Source organism: Sinocyclocheilus grahami, unplaced genomic scaffold (genome assembly GCF_001515645.1).
Source record: "Sinocyclocheilus grahami isolate Dianchi unplaced genomic scaffold, SAMN03320097.WGS_v1.1 scaffold217.1, whole genome shotgun sequence".
In the NCBI taxonomy this organism is placed as follows: domain Eukaryota; kingdom Metazoa; phylum Chordata; class Actinopteri; order Cypriniformes; family Cyprinidae; genus Sinocyclocheilus; species Sinocyclocheilus grahami.
The window spans coordinates 1,217,800-1,228,631 of record NW_015505396.1 but is presented as its reverse complement, the minus strand read 5'-3'; the positions used below and the strand labels follow the sequence as shown (position 1 = coordinate 1,228,631).

At 36.8% G+C, this 10,832-nt stretch overlaps 1 protein-coding gene across 1 annotated transcript in view; it reads left to right on the top strand.

Moving 5' to 3' along the window:
* The window catches only part of LOC107596328 (arf-GAP with GTPase, ANK repeat and PH domain-containing protein 1-like), a gene marked incomplete at its 5' end in the record, with an annotated part of 73,100 nt that overhangs the window by 44,164 nt on the left and 18,104 nt on the right, over positions 1–10,832 (top strand). Inside the window, 3 exons of the mRNA XM_016287036.1 lie at positions 4,630–4,784; positions 5,706–5,796; positions 6,024–6,246. Of these exons, the coding sequence (XP_016142522.1) occupies positions 4,630–4,784; positions 5,706–5,796; positions 6,024–6,246 (469 nt within the window). The remainder of the gene's footprint in view (positions 1–4,629; positions 4,785–5,705; positions 5,797–6,023; positions 6,247–10,832) is intronic.

Here is a 10,832-nt window from a genome sequence, read left to right as displayed (position 1 = left end):
AAAGCCTACATTAAAATCTGTCATATAAATTGGTCTCCTCATTAGAAATTAGCCTACAGATTGCCTCCATGGACAAAAAAATTAATAATATTACAAATATCTGACACAAATATACATATACATAAATTTTGTAGGGTGCCACAAAGTTGTTAAAGTGACTAAAAAAAGGGTGGGAAACACTGCACTAGGCTACACAATCATGGTGAAGACTGCTGATCTGACAGTTGTCCAGAAGACAATCATTGACACCCTTCACAAGGAGGGTAAGCCACAAACATTTATTGCCAAAGAAGCTGGCTGTTCACAGAGTGCTGTATCCAAGCATGTTAACACTCCCTTCGGAGACTGGGCCGCAGGGCAGTATTCCAACATAACGACGCCAAACACACCTCCAAGACGACCACTGCCTTACTAAAGAAGTTGAGGGTAAAGGTGATGGATTGGCCAAGCATGTCTCCAGACCTAAACTCTATTGAGCATCTCAAGGTCTCTAACATCCACCAACTCTGTGATGTCATCATGAGTGGAAGCAGACTCCAGTGGCAACCTGTGAAGCTCTGGTGAACTCCATGCCCAAGAGGGTTAAGGCAGTGCTGGAAAATAATTGTGGCCACACAAAATATTGACACTTTGGGCCCAATTTGGACATTTTCACTTAGGGGTGTACTCACTTTTGTGGCCAGCGGTTTAGACATTAATGGCTGTGTGTTGAGTTATTTTGAGGGGACAGCAAATTTACACTGTTATACAAGCTGTACACTCACTACTTTACATTGTAGCAAAGTGTCATTTCTTCAGTGTTGTCACATGAAAAGATTGTGAAAAGACAAAAATGTGAGGGTTGTACTCGCTTCTGTGAGATACTGTGTGTATATATATATATATATATATATATACATACACACAGTTTCCACATAAATATTAAGCAGCAACTGTTTTCATCATCGATAGTAAAAAGAAATGTTTCTTGAGCACCAAATTAGCATATTATAATGATTTCTGAAGGATCATGGGACGCTGAAGACTGAAGTAATGGCTGCTGAAAATTCAGCTTTGCATCACATTACATTATAAAATGTATTAAATTAGAAAAGGGTTACATTAAATGGTAAAAATGTTTCAATATTTATCAAACATGTCCAATGACAAACTTGTATTACTCTTTGAAAGAAAATTTGGATTAAACTAAATTAACATAAACGTTTATTTATTTGCAACTGGAAAAAAAACTGCTAGATTACAATGTAATGTTCAGGAACACTTGGTGTAAATGGGTCTTCAGTTTACAGGAAGTAGTTCATAACCTCTAGACAGGATTAGCGTACAGTTCTGAAGTGTCGTAAGGTTGTCTGTGTTTGTGTGTGTGAGAGAGGAATGATGTAGGAATGATGGATGAGTGTGTGTCAGCTCAGAGAGTGTGTGATTAATTAGAATGGGCTTGTGTGGGTGGCCGCGGCCTCTTGAGAGCCGAGGATCAGTGCTTGTTTAAAATGTTCCCAATCACCCTTATTGATCCTCTCCCAAAGGGGGCCAATAAATTGTCCGTGAGGGAAGAGTATGTGTGCATGTGTATATATATATACATCAGTGTGTCACATGCAGTGTGTATCAGAATGAAATTTATTCGGCATATTTCTAGCTGTATTAAATATCATATATTTATGCATTCAATGGTTCTCAACTAGGGGGTCGTGACCCAAAAAAATGGATCACAGATCTGTTATCGGACAGAACAGAAAACAATGCTAAAGAAATCTTTGTAACTCATGTAAGATTGACTAGATTAATCATGTATAAGCAGTGGCATTGATTGAATATACATAGGAAAATAATATTTTCTCTTACAGTGCATAGATAAAATGGTATTATATATATAGGCATCATGCAGTATTTTTTTTTTAATTCTGGTCACTTGGTAGAAGCAAGTCAAATTAGACAGATACAAACATGGAAAGGTTTCATTACAGTTTCAAACTAAATAAAATAAAAGCAAAACCAAGACTAAATTAAACATGCGGATAACTTATAACCACATTATATCCACATTGCAATGTTTTGTGTACTTAATTATTATAATATAAATTATATTTTAGTATTAAATAAATTATGTAGCATACACTACCATTGACAAGGTTGGGGTCAGAAAGATTTTTTTAAGGAAATTAATACTTTCATTCAGCAAGAATGCATAAAATTGATCAAAAGTGACAGTAAAGACATTTATAATGTTACTGAAGATTTCTATTCAAATGAAATAAGCATTCTATTCATCAGTGAATCCTGAAAAAAAAATATATATATCACCGTTTCCACAAAAATCTTTAACAACAGGATCATGTGACACTTGAGACTGGAGGAATGGCCATTACAGGAATACGTTACATTTCAAAAAATAGAAAACGGCTATTTTAAATTATAATAATATTTCATAATATAACTGTTTTTACTGTATTTTTCCTCAAATAAGTGTAGCCTTGGTGAGTATATAGACTTCTATTTTAAAAAAAAAAACTTACCAACCCCAAACTTTCGAATGTTAGTGTATGTTAATATGCACAATCATTTTGCCAGTCAATTTTCATAGTGATGCAATGTCTGATTTTGTAGTGTTGGATTGGATTGTCATCAATGTAAAATTTGGGAATTGAAGCAAAACCAGTTGAGAACCACTGTACCATCTCTACCATGACCTTAGAATTTGAGATTTTTGAGAGACCATCTGTTCCACTTAATACTCTCTATGGTGCCACCATGTGGTCATGGAAGAGTGGAATCATGGGAAATGAGAACCCTGATAGTCTTTAGATTGTAGAAGGCAGATACATGAACATTGTTTCAAAATGTTATTTAGTCTTGGTTGATAAATCTCTAAACCTTACATTTTATTTTCCAATGTAATCTGGAAAACTCTTAAAAAATGTAAAAGTTACCAAAAAAACACACACACAATCTGTTAATGAAGCTGTGATTATTATGATTGATATTCTGGGGTCATATGAAAATGAATTATATTCTTCCTTTACTGTGGCATACCTGTTTAACACATTTTATATTTTCAAATGTAACATTTATACATTTGTACTGAAACAAAGAGATTTTTCTTGTCGTTTCTGACCTGTAGGGGTCTTCTGTGAGAAATGGGGTTGCATTAATTTACCTCACTCACCCCCTCTTTGTTCCTCGCCATCACTATCTTTCTTTCACTCTTTCTCCATCCTCCCTCCTCCCTTTTCTTTTTCCTAACCCTGGAGAGCCACTTTGTCTTGCCCTGATTCACGTTTTTTGAAAAGGTTGAACGTTGTCAGACGCTGCCCGGGCCTCTTCCCCAGCCCCCATTCGTCAGGCAGGCACTTAAGTGAAATATTATAAATAATCTTCAGTATTGAAATCTTTTATCAGCTGTGTCACTTTCATTATTCAATAAGCGATTAGTAACAGTCTCCCAATTTAGCCATTAAGCACTTGTGTGTGGGGCCGGGGAGTGCTGTCACGCCGCGGGCCTGCTGAGGGATCAGGCTGTCAGCCTCTCTGTTATTCATGAGCTCCACCAGCCAGGTAACACACTCATAGTGTTTTATATAACACACACATACTGTCACGGTCAGGTACTGCGCTCATAGTGTTTTATAGAGCATGCACACATTTACATGTACTCTCATGGTGGTGCTGAAACACTGTGTTGCTAATATCTCATGTGACAAAACCAGGTAAAAACTTTGGATCATATTTCATTCCAAAATCGAAAGAAATATTATTTTGCTGAAAGACGATGAAACTTATTTTAGGACCATTAAGATTGCATTGTGACATTATTTTCATTAGTTAAGCAAAATCTCCCTCTGAATTTTAATTACTGTAATACAAAAAAAATCACGAAGATGGTCTTATGGCTTCCTAATGGTATGGAAAAAGGACCATTCATATCTTAAATTAAAAGTTGCTCTCTGTGATCAACAAAAGCCATTTTGAAATGTCTTTTAAGACCTACAAATGAGAGCGAGAGATGTTAAGAGCCGAACTTCATGGAATTGATGTTATTAGAAGGCGAAGAATGGTTTGTGTGGGGGGATCAAGTGTGGCATGTAGACAATAAGACTACGATAGTAAATCTATCCCATACAGATTTTACAGAGTCTATTGTGTGGAAAATAGCTTGATTCCGGGCCACGTTATTGTAGTTTTTTCCTCTCTGTCCTGGATAGCAGATCCATATGTCAGTTTGCCTAGGGAGTGTTGTGGACAGGACCAGCAGCACGCTTGGAAAGAGCGGGAGTCTAGTCTGGTCTGGTTTGTAATTAGTGGCATATCCTGACCAGGGTCGTGGGGCAAGCCCCCCAGGTCAGGGGTTGCGGAGTATGTCCCACAGCTAACAGGTGCTCTACAGGGGCGAGAATCCTTCCTGGGGACTTTTATCTTAGAACAGTACAAGCAAAGTGTTCGAGTTAATCATTCATATAATTTTATTAAGACCACATTCATGAAATGTTCAAGAGTTGCATCAAAACAAACAAACAAAAAAAGACCAAAATATTCAAAGATCACATACACTACTTAATGGGGAAAATATGGTATCTGTGTTGTAGCTGTTGATTAGTAATCATCTTGAATGTTTTCTCCCATGCGATCTAGAACCAGAGGACAACTTTGAGTTCATCATTGTTTCTCTGACGGGACAGACATGGAATTTTGAGGCAACGTCCTATGAGGAGCGGGACGCATGGGTTCAGGCCATTGAGAGCCAGATTCTGGCGAGTCTACAGTCCTGTGAGAGCAGCAAACAGAAGGTAGAAAAAATGCATATAGTGGATCTGTTACTTGATGATTAACCATTAATTTATTCAAAGATACACAAAAAATGCAATTTGTACATACAGTAACCTGAATACAGAGTATATAGGGAGTATAAATTAAACAAATGTCAGGGCAAAAATCCTCATTTATAAGAATAAAATGCTAAAAACAAAAAGTGGTTTGATTTAGTCTTTAATTTTTTTTTTTTTAATTTTTTTTTGAAGAAATACTGCTTCATTTCTTGTTAACAAATGAAAACATTTATTTTCCAACTTAAAGTAATGTGATCCAATACCGTATTAGAGAACTGTTACAACAAAATGTATTTTTATAACACTTTTTGCAATAATATTTCAAAAATATTTCAAAGCAGTTTTATATTTAACCTTATGAGTAAAACAAAATAAATAAATAAACTTTCAAGTAAAAATAATTATAGTGATGATAATAATAATAAATATTTTTTCCCTCTCTGAAATTTTCCATGGATCTACTAGCACCCTTTTGGTCCCCAGTTTGAAACAACAATTTAAATGATTGTAGTCAGTGTTATTTGCTGTCATCCTTTCTTATCAAAGTGCTAATGTTGTATCAAGTGCAAAGATAATTAAAATGTCACACCTCTTTGTTATAGGGCTGAATATATGTCTAAATGTATGTATACAGTGGGGAAAAAAGGTATTTAGTCAGCCACCAATTGTGCAAGTTCTCCCACTTAAAAAGATGAGAGAGGGCAAATTGCATTTCCCTGGACCTTCTACCGAGTGCCTCTATTCTTTTTATTTAGTTCCCCTTCTTTCCCTGCTTTTGAATCTCATTTCAGCATGAAATGATGCGTCTAATGATGCTTCATAACATGCTTTAGAAGTCATTACCATTCAAATAAACATTAACTTTCGTGAATGTGCCCACAGTCTCGTCTGAGCAGCCAATCAGAAGCCATCGCTCTGCAGTCTGTCAGGAACATTAGAGGAAACACGCGCTGTGTGGATTGTGAAGCCCAGAGTGAGTTTTGTTATAAACTGAGATCTGCATGTACCTTTCGTAATGTACATTATGATGTACTGATCTATGTATATTGATCTGTCTAAATGGTGCAACACCCAGAATGACCTTCTCTATCCTTTCATATAGAAAATCAAGGTAATATATGCCATATGTATGTGGTTATGCTGTATATAAACTTAAGGACTTATTCTTTGTTTTTGTCTCTGTTTATCTGGCTTTTTCAGACCCTGATTGGGCCAGTCTGAACCTGGGGGCTTTAATCTGTATAGAATGTTCAGGCATTCATCGCAACCTGGGTACTCACCTGTCTCGTGTCCGCTCTTTGGACCTGGACGAGTGGCCTCTAGAGCTCATCAAGGTCATGTCGGGCATCGGCAATGAGTTGGCTAATACTGTGTGGGAAGCCAATGCTCAAGGACGCCTAAAGCCTGCCCCTGATGCCAGCAGGTACACAGTTACATCATTTCCTCTTTCAAACAAGTGTCTGTTTGAGCGTTTCTCAAAATCAATGCATTCTGTCATTTCTGTCATTATTTGCACTTCATATAAGCAAGGTGCTTATTTTTACTTAAAAAAAAAAAACATTGGCATAGAGCCATAGACTTTGTGCCACCCATGATTTTTCTTTGCTGTTTGGTGATCATGCATCATCAAACCACAATTACAGTTTCAAACAGTTGTCAGAGGTGAAAATACGCAGGCTATAAAGCGTGTTTAGGTTTCTTCTCATCATGTAAGCACGTTATCACTTCTAGAATACCTATGCATGCTGTGAACATGTGAGAGTGGGTTTGCACTGTGCCAGAAAAATGTAATATACAAATTACTGTACTATATATTGTATATAATGCTGAAAATAATGACAATAATTTTATATTTAATAATAATTTAATCATTTTAATTAAATAAATTTAATCAGTGACAATATTATTTTAAAACTGTATGCAGTCAGTGAAAGTGTAAAAGCATATCAAACAAAAAAATCTACAGAGAAGTGTGGAAAATTATGGAATTTTGAAATGGAAAATGTGTAGGAACCCTGGAAAACACTGTATCTTGTCCATGACAGAAACATAATTTTCTTAGCAGTCCAGCAGTTGATATTTGTCATCCTTCTCAATCCGCCTTATAGCATATGTTTGTAGAGTTCTGTGGAAAAACCTAAAATCTGATTTTTCCTTTTCCTTGCTCCTTCATCTTCAGCAACGTAATTATCGGCAGAGAGGCTTTAGTCCCACCAGCCATCATAACAAATTAGTGCTGACTGCTGGCCACCAAAATATCGACTTCCTATTCCACGCTGGCCTCATTAGTCACCTGAAGCACCTTTTAATTACTCCCCTCCTCTCTGAAAATCTTTCGATATGGATCCGCCATTTTCTGCCGCCCGTTGTCGATGTGCTAATGCGATTATAGTTCCTCATCTAGCTGTTTATCTATGTTTGTGAAGGCATGTGGCCCCCCGAGTGAGAAAAGGAGATTACAGAGAGGGTCAATATTATCTCAATTAACCTCAGTCACTGGACACAGCCCTGCAGTCGTATCTCTACTCGTCCTCAATACTCCTGCTGAAATAGACGAAGTGTAATTCAGTTTGATTCTTTCATGCTTTTGACTGGAACTGGCTTTTGCTTAGTGACATTAATAGTTGATGTGTAATACATTTATAGGCTAAGCAGAGAAGATACATTTGAAAAAACACCTTTTCCGTTTAACTTTAGCACATACATTTTATATCGACACTTCAAATGTCGCAAAAATTTGTTTGGAAACTCTTTGTGGTGTCACATGACAGAATAAAGTACAAACAAAAACACACATGACACTTGTTAATAAAAATTATATTATGTATACAATGTATAATAAAGTTTTGTTTCAAAGGGATGGGGAACAAATAGGCTATTAGCCTATATAATTTGCGCAGTATGTGAAATTATGTATGGAAAAGGCTCAAGTGCAATTTTTTTTGGCTATACAACTAAACTTATGTGAAAATATGTTTTTGTCTTGTGATGGCGTGATTACACACCATTTTATCGGTAAAAAGCCAAGTGGATGGAAACAGGCTGGAGACAGCACTTTTTTTTTTGTCGATAACAAAACTTGCTATTGATAAGATATGATTCTTGAGCACCAAATTAATATATTAGAATGATTTCCGAACAATCATGTGACCAATACTAATGGCTGCTGAAAATTCTTTTACAAAGTAATTTTTTATTTTTAATCAAATAAATGCTGAATTATTATTACTATTATTATTATAAAAAGTATTATTAAAGGGATAGTTCACCCCAAAATGAAAATTCTGTCATTAATTACTCACCCTCATGTCGTTCCTTAAAGTAAGGACATCGGTAAAATATGCGTTGTTTATATTCATGACGCAAGCGTGCGCATGCGTCATGGTACTCTCCAAACAAATTTTTTTTTGAATAAAGTCGTTATTTTTGTTTTCTTTGCACACAAAATGTATTCTCGTAGCTTTGCAAAATTGAAGTTGAGCCACTGATGTCACATGGACTATTTTACCGATGTCCTTACTACGTTTCTGGGTCTGGGAAAGTTTCAGTTGTATTGCTGTCTATGCAGGGCCAGAGAGCTCTCGGATTTCATCAAAAATATTTTAATTTGAAGATGAACGAAGGCCTTATGGGTTTGGAACGACATGAGGGTGAGTAATTAATGACATAATTTTCATTTTGGGGTGAACTATCCCTTTATTACTTTATTATTTTTTTAAGATTCAATTTGTCTGATTCTTACCAACCACCTGCAGCTCCCTCATGAAACTCTAGGGGTTCAAGAGGCCTTGCTGGGAAACTCTCTTTTAGCCCAATAAAAGACATTTATAAAAATAAACTTTAAATCATGTAGAATTGGACAATTTGAAGACTACTTTGTCCACCCTGTGATCGTGCGTGTATGTGATCATTTGTCAGTGCCCCGTTGTGTGTAATTTGATGTCTTCCCATCTTTAACTGGGCGGTTGAATTGATTTAGCTTGTAACCGTCCAACTGGCTTCAATCTGATTTGATAAGAGCACATTTGACCATAGTAAATGTGTGAAATCTGAAATAAAAATATAATATAATGCATACTCTTTACATCTCAGAAAATATTGAGTTTTCGACATGATTTCGTATTTAGTGTGTATGAAATTCATGTTCTTGATTAGCGTGTCTCAGCATTGAGACTCTGAAGTGTTGTTTTGTCGCTAAATGCTGCTACTCAGCGAGCTTGTGTCCTGGTGAACAGCTCGGGCATTGGTGTGTGCGCTCTGCATCCAGAATTGGTGGCTGATAAATGAAAACCCTCCCTCGTGGTCTCTCAAGTGAGTAATAGAGCTCGAAATTTCATTTTGCAAGCGACTGATTTAATGATCCAAAGGGTAATTAATGGGCTGATTATCTTAATGTTAAATATGGCCAGCAGCAATTAGACTGACCTCCCTCCTGTCAAGGTCTGGGCTACTCTCGTCTTTCAATTAGGGGCTGTTTGGGGGGTGTGAGCTGGAGGTAAGGAGGAAGAGAAACGCTGTCTTCCACACCTCTGTTTCCGCATGTATCGTCCCTCATTCTGCAGGCTGGAATTATGTTTGGGACTGATCACAACTAGACAGCCCACCTGAATCCGACAAGGGAAATTAGAGGCTGTTGTCAGCCTCTCTCTTTTCCCCTTTTTCTTCTTGACCCAGCTGTGTCTATGTGGTTTTGTTTAGCATTTAGCCTTAACCTGTGCTTCTTCTTCCAGCCCTCTGTTAATTGTCTTTTGAGAGAATGTCAAGAGTTGAATTAAAGGTGCTGTATGTTAGCCGTTCTTGATCATTTACTGATTTGGACACACCCCCTCTTTTCAAAACCCCATCCGACAAGGATACAGTTGTATGGTTGTAATCAGAACAGTAACATGTTATCTCAGTGTTGTCAAAATTGTCAAAAATAATGGTAGAAAAATGCCATTCTTAGGGGCCATTCACACAGAAAATAAAATACAAGTTGAGAGACACATTTTTTAGAGGTTGAAAGTGTTACATGATTGACAGGAAGAAAGTGGCTCAGAGTCTTCAGATTGCCTAAACAAAGAATCTGACTACAGATGCAATATATTGATGTCATATTGTTTATTGTATCCGGCGATATTTAATATTTTTTGTTGTACATGCTAATTTCCACTATTTCATTTTTGTCATCATCTAACATGCACCTTAAGTTAATCTTTAGTTAATCCAGAAATTCAAAAATGTATTGCTTGATTGTTTTGTTGTTGTTGTTGTTTGTTTTCTAATTTATTTATTTATTTGAGAGATTACCTTTATGTATTGCAAAATGAGGAAAATTTTAAATGGTCAAGCAACCTCCATTGGACCTCTTGAGATGGATTCACCCTGATGCCTAAAATTGATTGTAGTATTTACAACAATTGATTTGAAGTTTTAGTGCTTTATTTTTAATTTATTTAAACAAAACAGTGTAGAGTTTTAAAGTTGGCCACTTATCTGTTGTTTGATTTGGCATGATAACAGTTATCGGCTAATCTGTTTCGGCCAAAATGTTAAAGGGGTCATATGATGTGATTAAAATTTTTCCTTTCTCTTTGAAGTGTTACAAGCTCTTGGTGCATAAAGAAGATCTGTAAAGTTGCAAAGACTAAAGTCTCAAATCCAAAGAGATATTCTTTATAAAAGTTAAGAGTCAGCCACGCCTACCTAAAACGGCTCGTTCTAACACGCCCCCACATGTCTACGTCACGATGTGGGAAGATTTGCATAACGCCGCCCAAATGTTCACGCAAAGAAAGGAGGCGTAACTTTTATTCTCGCTGTAGTATTGTTGCCGCCGCCACCATGTCGTGAAGGCGCTGTGTGTTTCATTGTGAAAGCAAAACTACTTTGTTTGGCCTTCCAAAAGAGGACGATATCTGCTTCGTCATGCCTAGAGCTGATCCGTGTGGGTCGCTGAGGGAATACTTCGTGCTGTGGATCGTCGGATCGGCTTTCACCGTAGACGAAGTGGAGTCCAGCCCGGGGTCG